Source organism: Pan troglodytes, chromosome 9 (genome assembly GCF_028858775.2).
Source record: "Pan troglodytes isolate AG18354 chromosome 9, NHGRI_mPanTro3-v2.0_pri, whole genome shotgun sequence".
Classification (NCBI taxonomy): Eukaryota; Metazoa; Chordata; class Mammalia; order Primates; family Hominidae; genus Pan; species Pan troglodytes.
The window spans coordinates 61,794,083-61,814,782 of record NC_072407.2 but is presented as its reverse complement, the minus strand read 5'-3'; the positions used below and the strand labels follow the sequence as shown (position 1 = coordinate 61,814,782).

At 41.7% G+C, this 20,700-nt stretch overlaps 1 protein-coding gene across 3 annotated transcripts in view; it reads left to right on the top strand.

The window, feature by feature from the left end:
* Positions 1-19,182, top strand: part of OSBP (oxysterol binding protein) — a 40,207-nt gene extending 21,025 nt beyond the window's left edge. For 2 of the 3 annotated variants that reach the window (XM_063784083.1, XM_508451.8), the window contains 7 exons: positions 594-839; positions 1,124-1,244; positions 12,010-12,113; positions 13,295-13,390; positions 15,238-15,419; positions 16,547-16,767; positions 16,853-19,182. In XM_063784083.1, coding sequence (XP_063640153.1) covers positions 594-839; positions 1,124-1,244; positions 12,010-12,113; positions 13,295-13,390; positions 15,238-15,419; positions 16,547-16,767; positions 16,853-16,995 — 1,113 coding nt within the window. In that variant the 3' untranslated portion in view covers positions 16,996-19,182. The remainder of the gene's footprint in view (positions 1-593; positions 840-1,123; positions 1,245-12,009; positions 12,114-13,294; positions 13,391-15,237; positions 15,420-16,546; positions 16,768-16,852) is intronic. The other variant, XM_009460405.4, reaches the window with a different exon arrangement.
* The last annotated feature ends 1,518 nt before the right edge of the window (positions 19,183-20,700 follow it).

The window sequence follows — 20,700 nt, the reverse complement described above, 5'->3', positions numbered from 1 at the left end:
CATGCACAGCCCCCTCTCAACCCCCATCATGAGCACTTCACTCCCAGAAACACAATTATCCAGCCTCAGGAGAAATCAGAATCCTGGCCTGATGCAGAACTGAACTGAGATTTAGCAATTGTTTTGTCCAGGGTGGAAACTAACTTTTATAACTAGTCAGGATATAGCTGTACTTATAATTTACTACTGTTTCTTTCATTCTCCAAGTTAAATACCTGATTTCCTCTCTGGGTATACGTGTGCTAAAATACATTGCATTTCTTTTTTAAAAAACTTATTCATCCAACACCTATTTGATGATAGTCTTCTGTGGGCCAGTCACTGATGGTTCTTGGGTATGTAGCACTCAACAGAAGAGGCATGGTTCCCATCTCAAAGAGCTTACAGTTAGTGAAATGAAAACAGTGATTTCTGCCACTCACAGACACGAACAGTTGACAAGGAGAATGGGTTGTTTGCGGGTTAAATATTAGAGCCGCTCTACTGAGCAAAGCCCTCTTTTCCCAGTGATTTATTTCCTAAACTGCAAAAAAATTAAACTGTCTCTTATAGATGAGTGAGCATAGTTTTTATATCTGTTCTTTTCCTTACAGGTAAATTTTAATGAGCCCTTGTCCATGCTTCAGCGCCTTACTGAAGATCTGGAATACCATGAGCTGTTAGACCGAGCTGCAAAATGTGAGAATTCTCTAGAACAGCTCTGTTATGTTGCAGCTTTCACCGTGTCCTCCTACTCCACTACTGTCTTCCGCACCAGTAAGCCATTCAACCCACTGCTTGGGGAGACCTTTGAGCTGGACCGATTAGAGGAGAATGGGTACCGATCCCTCTGTGAACAGGTAAAGGAACCTCAGGACCATAACGCATTTCCTTTCTGAAGAAAGAGATGATTTTTTGGTTAATCCCCTGGGTCTTATGTTTGCAGAAATTCTAGTCCCCGTCATCCCAGCTTTTATTCTTTTTCTTCAGAACTTCAGCGTTGGAGACCCTGGAGGTTCTGGGATTCACCTACTGTTGTGGGTGTAAAAACATCAAGTGTGAATTTTGGTGTTTCTCACCAATTTATAGGCAGTATCTTTTCTTCTCCTTTCTGCCGTCTTAATTTGAACCTGATTTCTTCAAGGTGAGTCATCATCCCCCTGCTGCTGCGCACCATGCTGAGTCCAAAAATGGCTGGACATTGCGTCAGGAAATCAAAATCACCAGCAAGTTTCGAGGCAAATACCTCTCCATTATGCCCCTCGGTAAGGTTACCATCTTTGTCAGAATTAATGCTCCTAGAATGAAAGGTTTTCTGGCATGATGGAGGAGGTCACTGGCTCAAGAGTCAGGAGACAGGAGGTCTGATTCGAGCACTGACCCTCACTAACTGGCTTTGGGCAGGTATTTAACTTTTCAGCTATCAAATGAGTGTGGAGGCTAGAAACTCTTTAAGGACCCATCTAGTCCTAAATTCTTTATCCTCTTAGCTATATTTAACGCATCTCTAAGCACTATTTAGAACACAAGTTCTAGCATGCATTAAAAAAAAAATTCTGTCTCTTAACTGGTGGTGTTTTCTTCCTTACTTTGGCAGTCAGGTTCTCTCTGTAAATCAGAACTCATGATTGCAAGGTTAGGTTTCTTAGCTAATCCTTCCGCTTTCTCCTCTCCTTCCTCCCTTTTCCTCCACCTGATGGGTTAGGTATCATTTATGTAATGGCTGAATTCTAGGTCAGTGAAACTTTATTTTAAAAAGATCTGACTTGGGGCTGGGCACAGTGCCTCACCCCTGTAATCCTAGCACTTTGGGAGGCCAGGGCAGGCAGATTGTCTGAGCTCTGGAGTTCAAGACCAGCCTGGGCAACATGGTGAAACCCTGTCTTTACTAAGAATACAAAAAAATTAGCTGGGTGTGGTGGTGCACACCTGTAGTCTCAGCTACTCGGGAGGCTTGAGGCACAAGAATTGCTTGAACCCGGGAGGCGGAGGTTTCAGTGAGCTGAGATTGCACTATTGCACTCCAGCCTGGACTGTAGAGTGAAACTCTATCTCAAAAAAAAAAAAAGGAAAAACCCAAAAAACAAAAACTCTTATTGGATTACAAGTTAATTTTGTGTCAGGATCAGTCCTGGGAATGGAATCCTAGTATACAATGTTAGAGATCCTATACCTTAGAAGAAATCCAGTTATTCAAAAAGTATGATAGAGCTTCTCAATGCTTTCTTGAACTAGAGCAACCATGTTTGGCCAAGTGTGTGCTGAAGAGTAAAAGCTGCTCTACAAAAAGAGATCAAAGCACAAAGCAGTTAGAGAAAACAAGTAGCTCCCAAGAGACAGAGCTTACCATAACTCCCTGAGCTCCTGGTGGCTTTCCATTTCCAGGTTCTAGTCTTTCACGAGGTATAGCTACAGTTCTTAAATATTGCAATATAGACTGCTTCTTTAATGAATTCACCTTTGCTCAGAAACACAAATGCAGCAAACATAGTGCAAACTAGAAATTAGCCAGAAAAAAAGTTCATAAATGTTTTCTAACATATGTAAAGGGAGAAAAGAAATTGCAGTGTTACCTCTAATTTCATGGTTAATATGCAGAAGGTCCCTAAACGAAAAGGAGACTAAGTGATACATCAGTCTTGATCTTTACCAAGGACCTTTAAAAAGCTTCTACATGCTTAATTGTCTTTGCAGCTAACAATTTCAGAAGTATTAGCTTAAGAGTAGTAAATGCCTGAGATGTTAACATCTTATTTGCAGAATTTGGGTGTCAGTGGCCGTATTGCAATGTGATGTTTCACCATAGAGAAGAGTTTCAGAGGCCCCTTGAGGATCTCTAAAGGGATGAATTATATTTCATTCCATGGGTGGTTAGGTACAGTCAGCCATCCATACCTGGGTATTCTGCATTCATGGATTCAAACAACCTTGGACTGAGAGTACTGGGGGCCGGGTGTGGTGGCTCATGCCTGTAATCCCAGCACTTTGGGAGGCCGAGGCAGGCGGATCACCTGAGGTCAGGAGTTTGAGACCAGCCTGGCCAACATGGTGAAACCCCGTCTCTACTAAAAATACAAAAATTAGCCAGGCGTGGTGGTGGGTGCCTGTAATCCCAGCTACTCGGGAGGCTGAGGCAGGAGAATTGCTTGAACCCGGGAGGCAGAGGTTGCAGTAAGCTGAGATCGTGCCATTTCACTCCAGCCTGGGCGACAAGAGCAGAACTCCTCAAAAAAAAAAAAAGGAAAAGAAAATACTGAGGGGGAAAATAATAAAAAATAATGATACAAAAAAAGACCAAAAAATATATAATACCTATTTATATAGCATTTATATTGTATTATGTATTATAAATAATCTAGAGATGATTTAAAGTATACAAGGGAGAGGATATGTGTAGGTTAGATGCAGATACTTTGCACCATTTTATATCAGTGACTTGACCAAATTGTGGTATCTGCAAGGTGTTCTGGAACCAATCTCTCACAAATACCAAAGGAAGAGTATTCATCTAAAAGATAACAATAAACTTAACTAATAAAATATTGTACATTTTCTCTATAATTTGACTAATCTAGGTTTCTTTGAGGAATGAATATATGAACATGGTATAGATGGTGGATCTAATTTTTTTTCTAATTTTTAGTAATTTGTTAAAGATCTAATTTTTTAAAGTTAAAACATTTATCCTAGGGAAACTTCATTTTAAAAATAAATTAAATAACAGGAAAACAAAATTAATTAAAAAGAAAACAATTTGATAGTATTCGCATTCCTATGCTTATTTAAGAATTTGGATCACCGGGATCCTGTTAAGTTCCTCCACATATCACCTGCTTAACTGAGTATCTGCCACATGGCGGGCATGGTTCTCAGTGTTTGGGAAATGTAAGTGAACAAAACAAAAATCCCCATCTTCATGGGGAGATTGAAGAAAGAATTGACTTTGTGATAGGAAGCTGAATATAGAAATCTAAAGAATGGAATTTCTAGGTATTTGCCCTGGAGATGGCTGTATTTAACACTTTTTGGCTCAGTGGCTTGGAAGGCGAATCATGTAGTGAAATTTTTACATTTGCCATGGCACTCAATTCTCAGAGAGAAAATTATTGTTAAGCCAGTAGATATAGCTGAAGAAAAATATATGGACAGGGTTGTGAGTGAGTGAGCAGATAGATGACTGGCAGTTTAATACACTGCTCCAGTGTATTCAGCATAAAGTAAGGCATCTAGGGAAAAGTCGTTCAAACTTTTATGTTGATAATTGAAGTAGCATTTGTTGAGTGCTCATTATGGGTCAGCCATTGATATAAGTGCTTTTCATGTATTAACTCATTCAGGCCCAACAATAATTCTATGAGACAGACACCTTTATTGCCATTTTTTAAACAAAACTAGGCATAGATAGGTTGGGTTGTCAGGGTCAACTTAACCAGCTAGTATGTGATCTGAGTTGAGGCAATCTGGCTTCAGGGACCCCTGTCATTATCGCTAGGCTGTACTGAAAAGGAGAGACTACAAGCCATCAGTTACAATTACAGTGCAAAAAGGACACTGAAGACATCAGCCCAATATTCTCACTGAGGTCTGACAAGATAAGGCAGTTTTAAGGTTATTTGGTAGCAGGACAACTTTGTACAAAATTGTGGTTCTGTTAACTCCACTTGGAAAAGTCATAGCCATGACTGAAGAAAATCTAATACCAATGAAAGTGCCTAAAGATATTTGGAGGCAGTGACAATGAGTTTGAGTCTCCCTATAAAATAGGCTAAAAAGATTAGAACCCTTGACATTTGGAAAGAAGAATGCTTCTGGAAAATATAACTGAAGTTTCCAAATAATGAAGGCTATTTTAAGGAGCAAATATGAATTTCTTTTTTTTTTTGAGACTGAGTCTTGCTCTGTCACCCAGGCTAGAGTGCAGTGGCGCAATCTCGGCTCACTGCAACCTCCTCCTCCTGGGTTCAAGCGATTCTCCTGCTTCAGCCTCCTGAGTAGCTGGGATTACAGGTGCCCGCCACCGCGCCCAGCTAATTTTTGTATTTTTGGTAGAGACAGGGTTTCACCATGTCGACCAGGCTGGTCTCAAACTCCTGACCTCATGATCCGCCCACCTTGGCCTCCCAAAGTGCTGGGATTACAGGCGTGAGCCACCATGCCCAGTGCAAATAAGAATTTCTTCATCGAGTTCTAGGATATAGAAACTAGCTGATATGCTTGAAGTTTAAAAAGGTGCATTTATTTTTATTTATTTATTTGTTCATTTTTTTTGAGACAAAGTCTTGCTGTGTTGCCCAGGCTGGAGGGCAGTGGTGCAATCTCTGCTTATTGCAACCTCCGCCTCCCAGGCTCATGCGATTCTCCTGCCTCAGCCTTCCAAGTATGTGGGATTACAGGTGCCTGCCACCACACCCAGCTAATTTTTATATTTTTAGTAGAGACTGGGTTCCACCATGTTGGCCAGGCTGGTCTCGAACTTCTGATCTCAAGTGATCCACCTGCCTTGGCCTCCCAAAGTGCTGGGATTACTGGTGTGAGGCACCACCACGCCTGGCCAAAAAGATACATTTAATTAAGACTATTGGCACAGATGCAGTGGCTCATGCCTGTAATCCCAACACTTTGGGAGGCCAAGGCAGGAGGATCACTTGGGCCCAAGAGTCTGATACCAGCCTAGGCAACATAGGGAGACCCCGATCTCTACAAAAAAAAAAAAAAAGAATGATTGCTTTGGCAGTCTTTTGCTTTCAGCATTTCGCATATATTATCCCAATGCCTTCTGGCCTCTATGACTTATTTTTCTTTTTGTCCTTTTTCCAATTTTTGTTTCTTATTTTTTTATTTTTATTACTTATTTTATTTTTTTCAGACGGTGTCTCGCTCTGTCACCCAGGCTGGAGTGCAGTGGTGTGATCTTGGTTCACTGCAACTTCCCGTGCCTGGGTTCAACTGATTCTCCTGCCTCAGCTTCCTGAGTAGCTGGGACTACAGGCGTGCACCACCACACCTGGCTAACTTTTGTATTTTAGTAGACACGGGGTTTCTCCATGTTGGCCAGGCTGGTCTTGAACTACTCACTTCAAGTGATCCGCCTGCTTCGGCCTCCCAGAGTGCTGGAATTACAGGCATGAGCCACTGCGCCCAGCCTCCAATTTTTTAATTGTAAAATACACATAACATAAAATTTAGCACCTTGCCCATTCTTAAGTGTACTGGTCAGTTGTATTAAATACATAATGTTGTGCAACCATCACCACCCTCCATCTCCAAAACTCTTGATCTTGTAAAACAGGAACTCTATATACATTAAAAAATAATTTTTTTTTTTTTTTTTTGAGACCGAGTCTCACTCTCTCACCCAGGCTGGAGTGCAGTGGCATGATCTCAGCTCACTGCAACCTCCACCTCCCAGGTTCAAGCGATTCTTGTGACTCAGCCTCCCGAGTAGCTGGGATCACGGGTACCCGCCTCCACACCCGGCTAATTTTTGTGTTGTTTTAGTAGAGATGGGGTTTTACCATGTTGGCCTGGCTGTTCTTGAACTCCTGACCTCAAGTGATCCATCCGCCTTGGCCTCCCAAAGTGCTGGGATTACAGGCATGAGCCACCACACCCAGCCAAAAAATAATTTTCTATTCTCCCTCCCCAAACCCTGGAACCCACTATTCTACCTTCTGTCTCTATTTTAACTACTTTAATTACCTCCTATAAGTGGAATCATATAGTTTTTGTCTGTTTGTGACTGGCTTGTTTCACCTAACGTAATGTCATCAAGGTTCATCCATATTGTAGCAAATGTCAGAATTTCCTTTCATTTTAAGGCTGAATAATATTTATCCTATTGTGTGTATGTACACATTTTGCTTATCCATTCATCTGTTGATGGACTCTTGGATTGCTTCCATGTTTTAGCTATTGTGAGTAACACTGCTGTGAACATGGATGTACAAATACCCTTTCATCTCTTTGCCTAAAGTCTTAAGAAAAAAAAAATGCTTAAAAAACAACAAATATCTCTTTAAGACCCTGCTTTCAGTTCTTTGCAGTATATTACCAGAAATGGAATTGCTGGATCACATGGCAATTATATTCTTAATTTTTTGAGCAAACTACCATACTGTCTTCGACAATGGTTATACATTCCCACCAACAGTGCACAAAGGTTCCGGTTACTCCATATCCTTGCCAACACTTTTTAAAAATGTATCATAGCTATCCTAATGGATGTGAGGTAGTATCTCATTGTGGTTTGACATGCATTTATCTAATAATTAGTGTTGTTGAGCACTTTTTTATGTACTTACTTATCATTTGTATATCTTTGGAGGAATACCTATTCAAGTCTTTTGCCCTTTTTTTTTTTTTTTTTGACATGGAGTCTCGCACTGTCATCCAGTCTGGAGTGCAGTGGCGCGGTCTTGGCTCACTGCAACCTCCACCTCTTGGGTTCAGGTGATTCTCCTGCCTAAGCCTCCAGAATAGCTGGGATTACAGGCCCCCTGCAACACACCCGGCTAATTTTTTGTATTTTTAGTAGAGACTTAGTTTCACCATGTTGGTCAGGCTGGTCTTGAACTCCTGACCTCAAGCGATCTGCCTGCCTCGGCCTCCCAAAGTGCTGGGATTACAGGCGTGAGCTGCCGTACCCAGCCTCCTTTCCCCATTTTTGACTTGAGTTCTTTAGCTTTTTTTTGTTGTTGAATTTTAGGAGTTCTCCATATATTCTAGATATTAATCCCTTATCAGATATATGATTTGCAAATATTTTCTCCAATTTCTAGAGGCTGCATTTTTACTCTGTTGCTATTGTCATTTATTGCACAAATTTTTTTTAATGTTCAGGAGGTTTGCTTTGTATTTTTGTTGTTGTTTTTGCATCTGCTTTTGGTGTCATAGCCAAGAAATTATTGCCAAACCCGATGTTGTGAAGCTTTTGCCCTATGTTTTCTTCTAAGAGTTTTATAGTTTTAGGTCTTACATTTAGGTCTTTCATCTATTTTGAGTTAATTTTTGTACATGGTACTAGATAAAGGTCCAACTTCATTCTTTTGCATGTGGGTCCATTTGTTCAAAAGACTGTCCTGTCCCCATTGAGTGGTCTTGGCACCCTTGCCAAAAATCATTTGACCATATATGAAGGGTTTATTTCTGGGCTCTTTGTTCTACTCCACTGGCCTATATGTCTGTCTTTATTCTAGTACCACACATTTTAGATTACTGTAACTTTGTATTAAGTATCAAAATCAGGAAGTTCGAGTCCTCTAGCTTTGTTCTTTGGCTATTTTGTGGTCCCTTGAGATTCCATATGAATTTTAGGATAGGTTTTTCTATTTCTGCAGAAAACATCTTGGGATTTGGATAGAGATTTCATTGAATCTGTAGATTGCTTTGGGTGGCATTGACAACCTTAACAATGTTGAGTCTTCCAATCTATGAACATAGGATGTGTTTCCATTTATTTATCTTAACTTTAATTTCAGCAATGTTTTACAGTTTTCACCTCCTTGATTAAGTTCATTCCTAAGTGTTCTTTTTGATACTATTATAAGTGGAATTGTTCTTAATATCCTTTCCAGATTATTCATTGTTAATGTATAATAGAAATGCACCTAATTTTTGTGTGTTGACTTTATACCCTGTTACTTTGTTGAATTCATTTATGAATTCTATCAGGATTTCTTTTTGGTGGAATTCTTAGCATGTTCACATGTGAGATCATATCATCTGCAAACACAGATAATTTTATCTCTTTCTTTCCATCTTGGATGCCTTTTATTTCTTTTTCTTGTCTGATTGCCCTGGCTAAAACTTCCAGTACTATGTTGAATAGAAGCAGTGAAAGTGGGCATCCTTGCCATGTTCTTGATCTTAGAAGAAAGTCTTTAAGTGTTTCACCATTGAGTATGATATTTGCTTTGGGGTTTTCATATGTGGCTTTTATTATGGTGAGGTATTTTCCTTGTATTTCTAGCTCGTTGAGTGTTTTCGTTCTGAAAGGGTGTTGAATTCTGTCAGATGCTTTTTCTGCATCAATTGAGATGATCATGTGTTTTTTCGCCCTTCATTCTGTTCATGTGGTGTATTACATTTACCAGTTTTTATGTGTTCAACCATCCTTGCATTCCAGGAATAAATCCCACCTGGTCATGGTGTGTAATCCTTTTAATATGCTGCTGAATTCAATTTCCTAGTTTTTTATTGAGGATTGTTACATCACTGTTCATAAGGGATATGATATTGGTCTGTAGCTTTGGGTTTTTATAGTGTCTTTGTCTGGCTTTAGTGTCAGGGAGTGCTGGCCTCATAGAATGAGATGGTAGTGGAGGAGGTATTGGTTAAGAGATTTAGGCTGGGTGCAGTGGCTTGTGCCTGTAATCCTAGTACTTTGGGAGGCTGAGGTGGGAGGATCGCCTGAGCCCAGGAGTTCAAGACCAGTTTAGGCAACATAGTGGGACCCTGTGTCTACAAAAAATAAAAAAATTTAGCTGGGCATTTTGGCATATGCCTATAGTCCCAGCTACTTGGGAGGCTGAGGAGGGAGGATCACTTGAGCCCAGGAGGTCAAGTTTGCAGTGAACTATGATTGCACCATTGCATTCCAGTCTGGGCGACAAAGTGAGATCCTGTCTCAAAAAAAAAAAAAAAAAAAAAAAAAAAACACCATCAGGTGTGGTGGCTCATGCCTGTAATCCCAGCTCTTTGGGAGACGGAGGTGGGCAGATGACGAGGTCAGTAGTTTGAGACCAGCCTGACCAACATGGCGAAACCCTGTCTCTACTAAAAATACAAAAATTAGCTGGGTGTGGTGGTGGGCACCTTAACCCCAGCTACTCGGGAGGCTGAGGCAGGATTGTTTGAACCCAGGAGGCAGAGGCTGCAGTGAGCCGAGACCGTGCCACTGCACTCCAGCCTGGGTGACAGAGCAAGACTCCATCTCGGAAAAAAACAAAAAAACAAAAAAAAACAGAGATTTAGAATATGTTTAGGTGGAGCAAATATTTCGAAGGTGTTTGTGAAGATTAAATGAAATAATGCATGAGGAGACCATAGCACGGCACCTGGTACACAGCAAGTGTTCTCAGCAGGGTGGCTGTTATTATCATTGATGTCATAGCCTTCATTGTTGTGATCCTTATCTGCCAATTATTAGGGCTACTTTAATTTTTTGTATAAGAAACATGTCTAAACCACAATTGGTGAGTTATTTTTTATTAGTGGTTACAGAGAGAACTTAGGGTTATACTTTTACTGAAATCGACTTTATTTTTATTTTTTATTTTTGAGACAGCGACTCGCTCTGTCGTCCAGGCTGGAGTGCAGTGATGTGATCTTGGCTTACTGCAACCTCCGCCTCCTGGGTTCAAGTGATTCTCCTACCTCAGCCTCCCGAGTAGCTGGGATTACAGGCGCACACCACCACACCCAGCTAATTTTTTGTATTTTTAGTAGAGATGGGGTTTCACCATGTTGGCCAGGCTGGTCTTGAACACCTGACCTCAAGTGATCTGCCCGCTTTGGCCTTCCAAAGTGCTGAGATTATAGGGGTGAGCCACCCCACCTGGCCTGGAATTGAGTATTATTAACTATATATCTTTTAAAATGTTTGATTATTTTGAATCCTCAATTATCTCTGCTGTGAAACCACTGATTTTGGTATTCATTGGAGATTGACTTATAGGAACAGGAGTCAGCTATATGTTTCAAGCATTTTATTAGGCAAATAAACAGACATTTACTGCACAACAGGACGTGTTATCCCAAGTTTACAGATGATAAAACCAAGGCCTTTGAAACATAGTGCAATACTGTAATGCAATTCTGACACTACCCACCCAGAGTTCCCGCAGACTCCCTAAGTTAAGGGCATAGTACCCAACAAAATTGCCCTTGCTTCAGATGCCAGCAACAAGTTGGAGGCCCTAGGCTACCTGCACTTCTGATAACTGGCTATAAGTTCAGGAGTCCCCACAACTACCTCAGGTTTGATAATTCATTAAAATGACTCAACTCAGGAAAGTGCTCTACTTATCATTACCGTTTTATTATTCAGGGTACAAATCAGGGCCAGCCAAATGAAGGGACCCGTAGGGTGAGGTCTGGGAGGGTCCTGAACACAGAGCATTGTGCCCTGTCTCCATGGGATCAGGGCACATCACCCTCCTGGCACATTGATCTATTCACCAACCAGGAAACTCCACTGAGCTTTGGTATCCAGAGATTTTAGCAGGGCTTCATTATTTAGGTTTGACTGCAGGATTGAATTCAATATCCAGATCCTCTTTCATCCCCAGAGGTCAGGAAGTTGACCCAATATCAGGTGACTCAAAACCCTGTCTCTAATCACATGGTGGAGCCTGGCATCCTAAGTTATTAGCATTAGCTATCTGGGGCCCACCATGAGTCACCTCATTAGTATAAATTGTCAAGGTCCACCGTAAATAACAGAGATATTCCTGTCACTTGGGAAATTACAAGGGTTTTATTCTTCATTATACAACAGAGGGTCATACATCTAATGAGGACTAGAGCCAGGATTTAATCCAGTTCTGTCTGAATTCAAAGCCCCAGCTCTATCCACTATTCCATTTTTACAATTAAGGGCCTTAGATAAGTGGTTTGTTTAAGGTCACACAGCTAGTAACTAACAATAGAGCCCGGTCCCGGTACAGACTACCAATGTGTGCTCCTTCCATAATGCAGTTACTTCTATGATGCATGTTGGGGTGCATTTGACTTGTTTCTGTAAATTTTGCAATTGTATTATAGAACACAGCGTCCTAGCTAAGGTATATCAGTTGCCAGGGTTTGTCATCATTTAGTTATGTTTTATTCATAGATTTTTGAAAGTCAAGTGAGAAAAATTCAGTCAATACTTCCAACATATAAGAAAGTGTAAGTCCTTTTTGATTTATTGTTTTATTTCTAGAAGTAATAAATATCAATAGAAGGAAATTAATCCATTACTGTTTTGAGGCTGCATGGTGCTATTTTTCTGACATTTGGCTTAATTTGGATACCTCTTTCTGCTTCCAGGTACCATTCATTGTATTTTCCATGCAACTGGGCACCACTACACTTGGAAGAAAGTTACCACAACTGTACACAACATTATTGTGGGCAAGTTGTGGATAGATCAGGTGAGGAAAGGTACCCAAAGTGTGTGTGAAGTTTAAAATAATACTTCTTTAGGTATATTTCTGCAGTATTTAGGACATGTGAACTGGTCCCAGAATGTTGCTACTGATTCATCAGTTTCTCCTAAGGAATTTCTCTCAGGCAGTAGCCCTACCTCTAACTCTCTAAGTTTTCTGTACCACAAATTATTGTTTATAAATGACCAAATTATAACATTCATCAACCACTATTCTGCTAGGACTGTGTTGGGTGCTACGACAGGTAGAAAAAACAAACGTGGCCCCAACTCTTAATCCTTTCATTATTCATCAAATATTTATTGCCAGGCGGTATGCTAGGTCCTGGGGATACAAAGTCTGATGAGATGTCCCTCAATAATTTATTATATCATTGGAGATACATGACCAATGTGTAGGTTGGAAAATGTGCAGCAACATACACTAATATAAAAGATGCCCTATGATAGTATCTGATTAATTGTCAGTTTTCTCTTAAGACAATGGTTGCAGCAAATTTAGAAAAGAGGGAATACTGTCTTCTGAGCAGTCAGGAAAGGCCTCACAGTAGATGTGGGAGTTAAGCTGAATCTTAAAGTGTGGTTTGGGATTTAGAAGATAGAAAGGAAGGGAAAATGGGCCGGGCATGTTGGCTCATGACTGTAATCCCAACACCTTGGGAGGCCAAGGCGGGAGGATCACTTGAGCACAGGAGTTTGAGACTAGCCTGGGCAATATAGTGAGACCTTGTCTCTACAAAAAATTTTAAAAAAAAAGAAAGGAGGGAAAATGAAATGAATCAAGTATAGAAAGGCCGACCATATGTAATTTGCAATTGTGAGTAGAGTATTTTGATTTAAGCAGAAGAGTTCATGAAGGGTACTAGTGAGGGATTGGTTTGGAAAGGTAAATTATCATGTGAACTTCAGTATATGTGCTGAAGGTCAAATCATGCCATCTAACATGTGAGATACAATTCAAAACAAGTGGACACTTGGTCTTGACCTCAACCTGAAAAACCAAGGTTACATAGGGATTCTATAGCATTCCCAAGGCTAGCTAAGATCTGAATCTTAAACAAGGGATTACTAGAATGTAAGATTGAAAAGTAAAGAATTATGAACCATGGGTTTGGCAGACATTGAATTTATCCAGTCTTAATAAAACTGAATTTTTTCATCTTACAGTCTGGCGAAATTGATATTGTGAATCACAAGACAGGAGACAAGTGTAATCTTAAATTTGTTCCTTATAGCTACTTCTCTCGGGATGTAGCAAGGAAGGTAAGGGAAGTTGAAATTTAAATTGTTTCACGTAGCATATATCTCTTAGAAAGCATACTCCTTTAGGACTGGAATGTATATACATGTGGGGTGGTATGGGGGTGTGTACATTATATATAGTGTATGTGTACATATAGTGATTCAAAAAAAGTAGAGGTGAAAGGCTGGGCGCGGTGGCTCACAGCTGTAATACCAGCACTTTGGGAGGCTGAGGCAGATGGATCGCCTGAGGTCAGGAGTTCGAGCCCAGCCTGGCCAACATGATGAAACCCTGTCTCTACTAAAAATACAAAAATTAGCTGGGTGTGGTGGCGCGTGCCTGTAATCCCAGCTACCCGGGTGAGGCAGGAGAATCGCTTGAACCTGGGAGGCAGAGGCTGCAGTGAGTCTCGCACCATTGCACTCCAGCCTGGGCAACAGAGCGAGACTCCGTCTCAAAAAAAAAAGTAGAGGTGAAGGAGAAAGTCATCAAGAAAGACTATATTGTATTACTACTAAACCAATTCCTTCTCTTTTCTGGGAATGACAATAAGTGAGGAAGTGAAAGTGTCAAGAGCAATGAGAGATTGACAATGGGAAACACGGTGGAGGCGGGCGGATCACCTGAGGTCGGGAGTTCGAGACCAGCCTGACCAACATGGAGAAACCCTGTCTCCACGAAAAATACAAAATTAGCCGGGCATGGTGGCATATGCCTGAAATCCCAGCTACTTGGGAGGCTGAGGCAGGAGAATTGCTTGAACCAGGGAGGCAGAGGTTGCAGTGAGCCGAGATCACGCCATTGCACTCCAGCCTGGGCAGCAAGAGAGAAACGCCGTCTCAAAAAAAAAAAAAAAAAAAATGAAAGAAAGAAAGTAAATGGGAAAACACAGAGGAAGGACTAATAAAAGATTTCAGGAAAAAGGGGTTTGATCACTGAGAAGTTTGAGGGGGAGTTGTGTGATACGACCATAATGATTTGTGTCATGAGTTTCTGTGGGAGACTGAAGAATAGCTGGGGATTTAAATCTGTTTATAGGTCCCTGTGAATTTCTTGAGAGAAGAAAATATAATTCTGAGTACCAGTCAGATGCTTTTGCTACATGTATCTTTGATACAAAAATCCCTGGGAAGGGTAGTGAGGGGAGGGGACAGAGAGCAAGAAGTGGGGATAAAGAATAAAGTCTAGTATTTGCTGGCACAACAGGGTGACTACAGTCAAAAATAATTTAATTGTACATTTTAAAATAACTAAAAGAGTATAATTGAATTGTTTGCAACACAAAGGATAAATGCAAATTATATACACCTACTATGAACTCACAAAAATAAAAACTAAAAATAAAGTTTACCAAAAATCCCCATATAACAAAAAATGATAATGAAATCCCCAAGTCATGGCTCAGTTATTTCAAGTAGCAGAAAAAAATACAACAAAATAATTTGAGGCCAGGCATGGTGGCTCATGCCTATAATCCTAACACTTTGGGAGGTGGAGATAAGAGGATTGCTTGAGCCAAGGAGTTCAAGACCTGCCTGGGCAACATAGCAAGACCCCTTCTCTACAAAAAAAATTAAAGACTTAGCCAGATATGGTGGCACATGCCTGTAGTTCTAGCTACTCGAGTAGCTGAGGTGAGACATCACTTGAGCCCTAGAGTTGGAGGCCACAGTGAGCTACGATTGCATCAGTGTACTCCAGCCTTGGCAACAGAGCAAGATCCCATCTCTAATAATAATTTGGATGACTCTCTGGTGTTTGTTATAACAGGATCTAACCATTATTTATCCTAGGACTTCCAGTATAGTCAGGTAAGCTAATTCACAGTGAATTCTATATAGCCAAGCCCTGTTCTCCACCCTTGCAGGTGACGGGGGAAGTGACAGATCCATCAGGAAAAGTCCACTTTGCTCTTCTGGGGACGTGGGATGAGAAAATGGAATGTTTCAAAGTACAGCCAGTCATTGGGGAAAATGGGGGTGATGCTCGACAGAGAGGCCATGAAGCAGAGGAAAGCAGGGTCATGCTGTGGAAAAGGAATCCTTTACCGTGAGTATCAGCATGCATGCTGCCCAGATACCACTTTGACCTTGACTGTGGAGCAATATTGAAGGCATTTCTGCCTGCCCTCTCACTTAATTATGTGGGGGAATTGAGCAAGGGAAATTGAGACCTTTGGAGAGATTAACAGAAAGAAGGTTGTCATTGTATGATTTGATTGTAGCATGCTTATTTCAAGGAAGTTCAAACCAAACTACATCTGACAAAAAATACTTTGTGCTTTCGAAAGGTCCTTTGGATTGTGATTCAGAAGGGTATTTTTCTACTATTTAGAGCAAAACTGTTCAAAAGTGGCTAGAGGAGGAAGGTGCCTACCACCTGTTAACAATTTAGCCTAAAGGCCCATCAGCAGCCAGGTGCGGTGGCTCACGCCTGCAATCCCAGCACTTTGGGAGGCCAGGGCAGGTGGATCACTTGTGATTAGGAGTTCAAGACCAGCCTGGCCAACATGGTGAAACCGTCTCTACTAAAAATACAAAAATTAGCCACATATGGTGGTGTGCACCCATAATCCCAGCTACTTGGGAGGCTGAGGCATGAGGATGACTTGAGCCCAGAAGTTTGAGGTTGCAGTGAGCTGAGGTCATGCCACTGCACTCCAGCCTAGGCGACAGAGTGAGACTGTCTAAATAAATAAATAAATAAGAAAAAGAAAAAAAAGCCCAGCAGAAAAGAAAGATCCCTGAGACAATGTACAGGACTTTGGAAACAAGATGGAGGTCACTTATTTCCTGTCATCATCTAATACAGTCAGTTTGTAGTGATAGCCAAGATTATCCGAGAGAGAGTTAAAAAGAAAACTAAGGAAACAGGAGTGAGGAATTTTCATTCAGTAGAATGTTTCCTTCTTTCTAATGAACGTAGATAATTTCAGTTGGGCACCACACAACACCAGAAGACTATGGAACTGAGTGATGCCAGGGAGCGGATGGGGAGGGATCCAATTTGTCTCCTTTAGTTAGGGCAATGTGACATGGTCCTAGATCCTTTTCACAGATCCTGTTTTTGTAGAACAGCCTTGGTGATGTGGCCTTGGCAGTGTACTTAGTTGTTGCTCTTTAAATAGTGTCTGGGCTCTGGGATTACCATTTCTTTTTCTTATCTTCTACTTTTAGGAAGAATGCAGAAAACATGTACTACTTCTCAGAGCTTGCTCTGACTCTCAATGCTTGGGAAAGTGGCACTGCCCCCACAGACAGCCGGTTACGACCTGACCAGAGACTGATGGAAAATGGACGCTGGGATGAAGCAAATGCGGAGAAGCAGCGCCTGGAGGAAAAACAAAGACTTTCCAGAAAGAAGAGAGAAGCGGAAGCTATGAAAGCCACAGAGGATGGTAATGAACTTCCCTTCTACTCTTCTTTCTTGATGCATGGAGAATGCCAGCACTAATTTTTTTCTTTCCTCTCTTTTCCTTTTAGGCACACCATATGATCCCTATAAGGCACTGTGGTTTGAGCGGAAGAAGGACCCTGTTACCAAGGAGTTAACCCATATTTATAGGGGAGAATACTGGGAGTGTAAAGAAAAACAGGACTGGAACTCATGCCCGGACATTTTCTGAAACGGCAGTAACAAAAAAGAGGAGCATATAATGGAGAACAGGACAGAGGATGTGTGGGAAAGCTGGAAGTTGTGACTCTCTTACCAAGTGCTTTCCTCAAGTTTGTCTCTCTTGACCAATCATTTTTTCCAAATCAATCACCAGAAGGAGACACCAGTGGTGGTGATTGGCTGGTTGCCTTAGCTGATTGAAACTGAAATCGACATACGAGATACTATGTCTGTAAGGGAGAGGTTTAGTGGCCGAAGGTTAGTGTTATTCCACATCCACAAAGTCAAGTATTCTTGGCTCTTCTTTCTCCCTCTGCCCCCATTTAAGACGATGTCACTCACCCTCCCCTTGTAGTATCCTGCTCAGCCAAGATCTGCGTAAGATTATGATTCAGGGGCATTTTGGTGCTGTTAAAAGCAAGAGCCGAATTTAGAAGTTCCCTTAAAAAGAAACACATAAGACTTACCAATGGAGGCATTGTGAATGGTTGCAGTGGAGCTTAGGTATAACATCATCAAGTGTGTTCACACGCGGGGTCGGTTTAATGGAATGTCCACGCGGAGATAACTGCGATATTGGAACACCTGTGAGAGAGATTGTTCTATAGGGCTGGAATATTCAGAGTTACATTCTTGGAAGTTTCTGTTTTTACTTGCATCAAACACCCCTCTGTTGTTCTCCATCATCTTTAATAGCAACTGGAGACCACTTTGGTCATTGGTAAGGGGTGCATTCTCCTCACACACACAAAGGGGTTTTATGGACTTCCTCAGGCGGAGAGCTTCTGAGAACACAGGCAGGATGGAAAAAGACTACTAGCCACTTTTGCTTTCCCAACCCCCCTTAATGCCATCCTTCATTGTCTTTCTGGCTTCTCTTCTTCTGGCACAGTACCATTTTGGGTCTGTGCCCCAGTGTGGAGCAAAACATTGCCTGTCCCATTCTGATATACTTCAGAATTTGAGAGCAGAAGTTAATCTGGAACAAAAGTTTTCACCATCTCTCAAGCCCCAAGGACTGGAGCCACCTCTGGAATAATGTGTTAAATATCTGTATATTATATATATGTAGAGAAAAATCTAATTTTTTGGTTTGATTTCCTTCCCATTAAGAATCTTGTTTTTTGATATCCCTTGTCTCCCTGAGACTCTCTCTTGGACACGTGTTGACGTGGATGGCACTCCTCTGCTCTCCATCTTTTATGGGCAGAGAGATTTCAAAACCTGAGCAGGATCATGTCTGGCAGTTACTAAACAGGGACTTTGTCCATGGTTTGTATCATGGGGTGCCTACTGCTGTCTAAACTCTGCTCTCCTAATTAGCTGACTCTTGAAAATGAAATCCTAACCTCTTTTCTGCCTCTTTTCTTTCCCTTTTTAGGAAGAGTGTGGGTAGAAAGTCCGGAGGGCAACTTCCAATTTAATTCTGCTCTGTCCGGCGCATAGGCTGAATTCCAAAAGAACTTTCTTCCTAGGATGTGGGGCTTAAAGCACCGTCATGTGGGGTGGATCAGATAATTGCTCCTGTGGGGCCCTGGCTTCCTTCTCTGTTTGTGCAGTATTTGTTTTTGTTGTCTTGTTGAGAAATATCCCCTGTGCAACCCACCCTTGGTTGAGGATCACAAATTGAGGTGCCTTCCTTGTATGCTTTTTGTTAGTATTTTTTGTTTTTGTTCCTTAACTGCTGAGCCTCAGCCAGCGTGGGTCCTGGGGGGAAATATCATTCCAAAGGAAGCCATCCCTATGGGGAAATTGGTTTTACTGGGTAAATTAATACTTTTATTTCTTCCCCTATCCCTTCCTTCCTAGTTGTGATAAACATGGGAGAGGAGTGACTTTGACTGCTGGGGAATTTCCTCCTAAGAACCTTATTCCCAAAATAAGCCAGGGGTTATGTCAAGGCTTCTTTCAAGGAGGCTCATAAAAGCAGTGACCTCAGCCGGGGCTTTGGATAGAGTGAGAATTCCCCAACTAAATTGGACTTCTCTGCTTTATCCCCTTCTCTTCCTTCACCATCTGCACTACATTTCTGGCTTGATCCCCAATCAGATTCCCGCTAATGGAAGAAGTTTAGAATCTTTCAGGTGGAATAAAGTCACATGAAAACAAAACACAACTATATATATTTTCAGTTTTTTTGCCTTATTGATTTTTTTCCAAAAAAAAACTACTAAATTAAATAATTTTTTAAAAGTCATATTGTTTGTCTGATTCACTTCTGCTGCTAGGCAGTAAGTGGTGTTGGGGAGGTGAAGGAGAACTGGTCCAATGGTAATTTGTTCTGCTCAAGAATCTGAGCGCCCAGAAGCCCTGGTCTTCATGAGAAATGGAAAGCAAAGCTGTTCACCACCACTCCAGAGGGCCATGAGCAGAGGAGTAGTTTTAACAGCCCCTGCTGCTTAAATTAACAGTCATCAACATCCCACCTTAGTACAGGGGAATCGTTTTTAGTGTTTTTGGTACTGGGCCTGCTTCACTTCAAAAATTTTCCCTGTAAATTTAATTTATCTTGTCCATTTAGATTCTCAGATTGTTGGCTGTTTATGTAGGAATTCAAATTCTGTTTTTTGTTTGAGACAGGGTCTCACTCTTGTCACCCAGGCTGGAGGGCAGTGGCATGACAGCTCACCGTAACATCCGCCTCCTAGGCTCAAGCGATTCTTGCCACCTCAGCTCCCCAAGTAGCTGGGACCACAGGTGCGTGCCACCAGAACCAGCTAATTTTTGAATTTTTAGTAGAGACAGGGTTTTGCCATGTTGCCCAGGCTGGTCTTGAATTCCTGGGTTCAAGCAATCCACCAGCCTCTGCCCCCCAAAGTGCTGGGATTACAGACAGGTGTGAGCCACTGCACTTGGCCTCAAGTTCTGTTTTTGACACAAGCAATTGAGTTTTGATTTGAAGACCTTTGAGAAAACTAATGACAGTGAACATGTTTGTACAAGTTTTCACTGGAAAGTTCAGGTTCAGGGAGGGGATAGGCAAAGTAACCTATGGTCCTGGCGGGGGCTCAGATCAGAGCAAGCACAATTCCTGCCCGTGGGAGGGACCTCACATTTGCTGAGCATCTGCCTCCATGGAATAGGATCTGCCTCCATGCTGAAATAGGAACTCTGACCATTCTCTGGCTTGCACATAAACGATTTTAAGAAGAAAATGTTGCAATCATTTTGAAGATGAAGGAAACAATTTAAATAAATTCGCTCATGGTCATGTAGCTGGTCAGTCAGTCACAGTGTTGGAATTCAAAGCTGGGTTGAGTTTGTGACCTCTACAGTCCTGTGCTCTGGAAGAAACTCTGGGTTGGAAGGCAGCTGATAATTAAGTACTTTCCTCCTAGATTATATCACATCATGCATAAATGCACATTTTCATTTCCGGAAGCTAATATCGATAGCACCATTTCTTTTTTTTCTTTTTTTTTTTTTGAGATGGAGTCTCTCACTGTCACCCAGGCTGGAGTGCAGTGTCGTGATCTCAGCTCACTGCAACCTCTGCCTCCCTGGTTCAAGCAGTTCTCCTGCCTCAGCCTCCCGAGTAGCTGGGATTACAGGCACGTGCCACCACGCCCAGCTAATTTTTTGTATTTTTAGTAGAGATGGCGTTTCACCATGTTGGCCAGGCTGGTCTCGAACTCCTGACCTTGTGATTCACCCACTTCAGCCTCCCAAAGTGCTGGGATTGCAGGCGTGAGCCACTGCACCTGGCAGCACCATT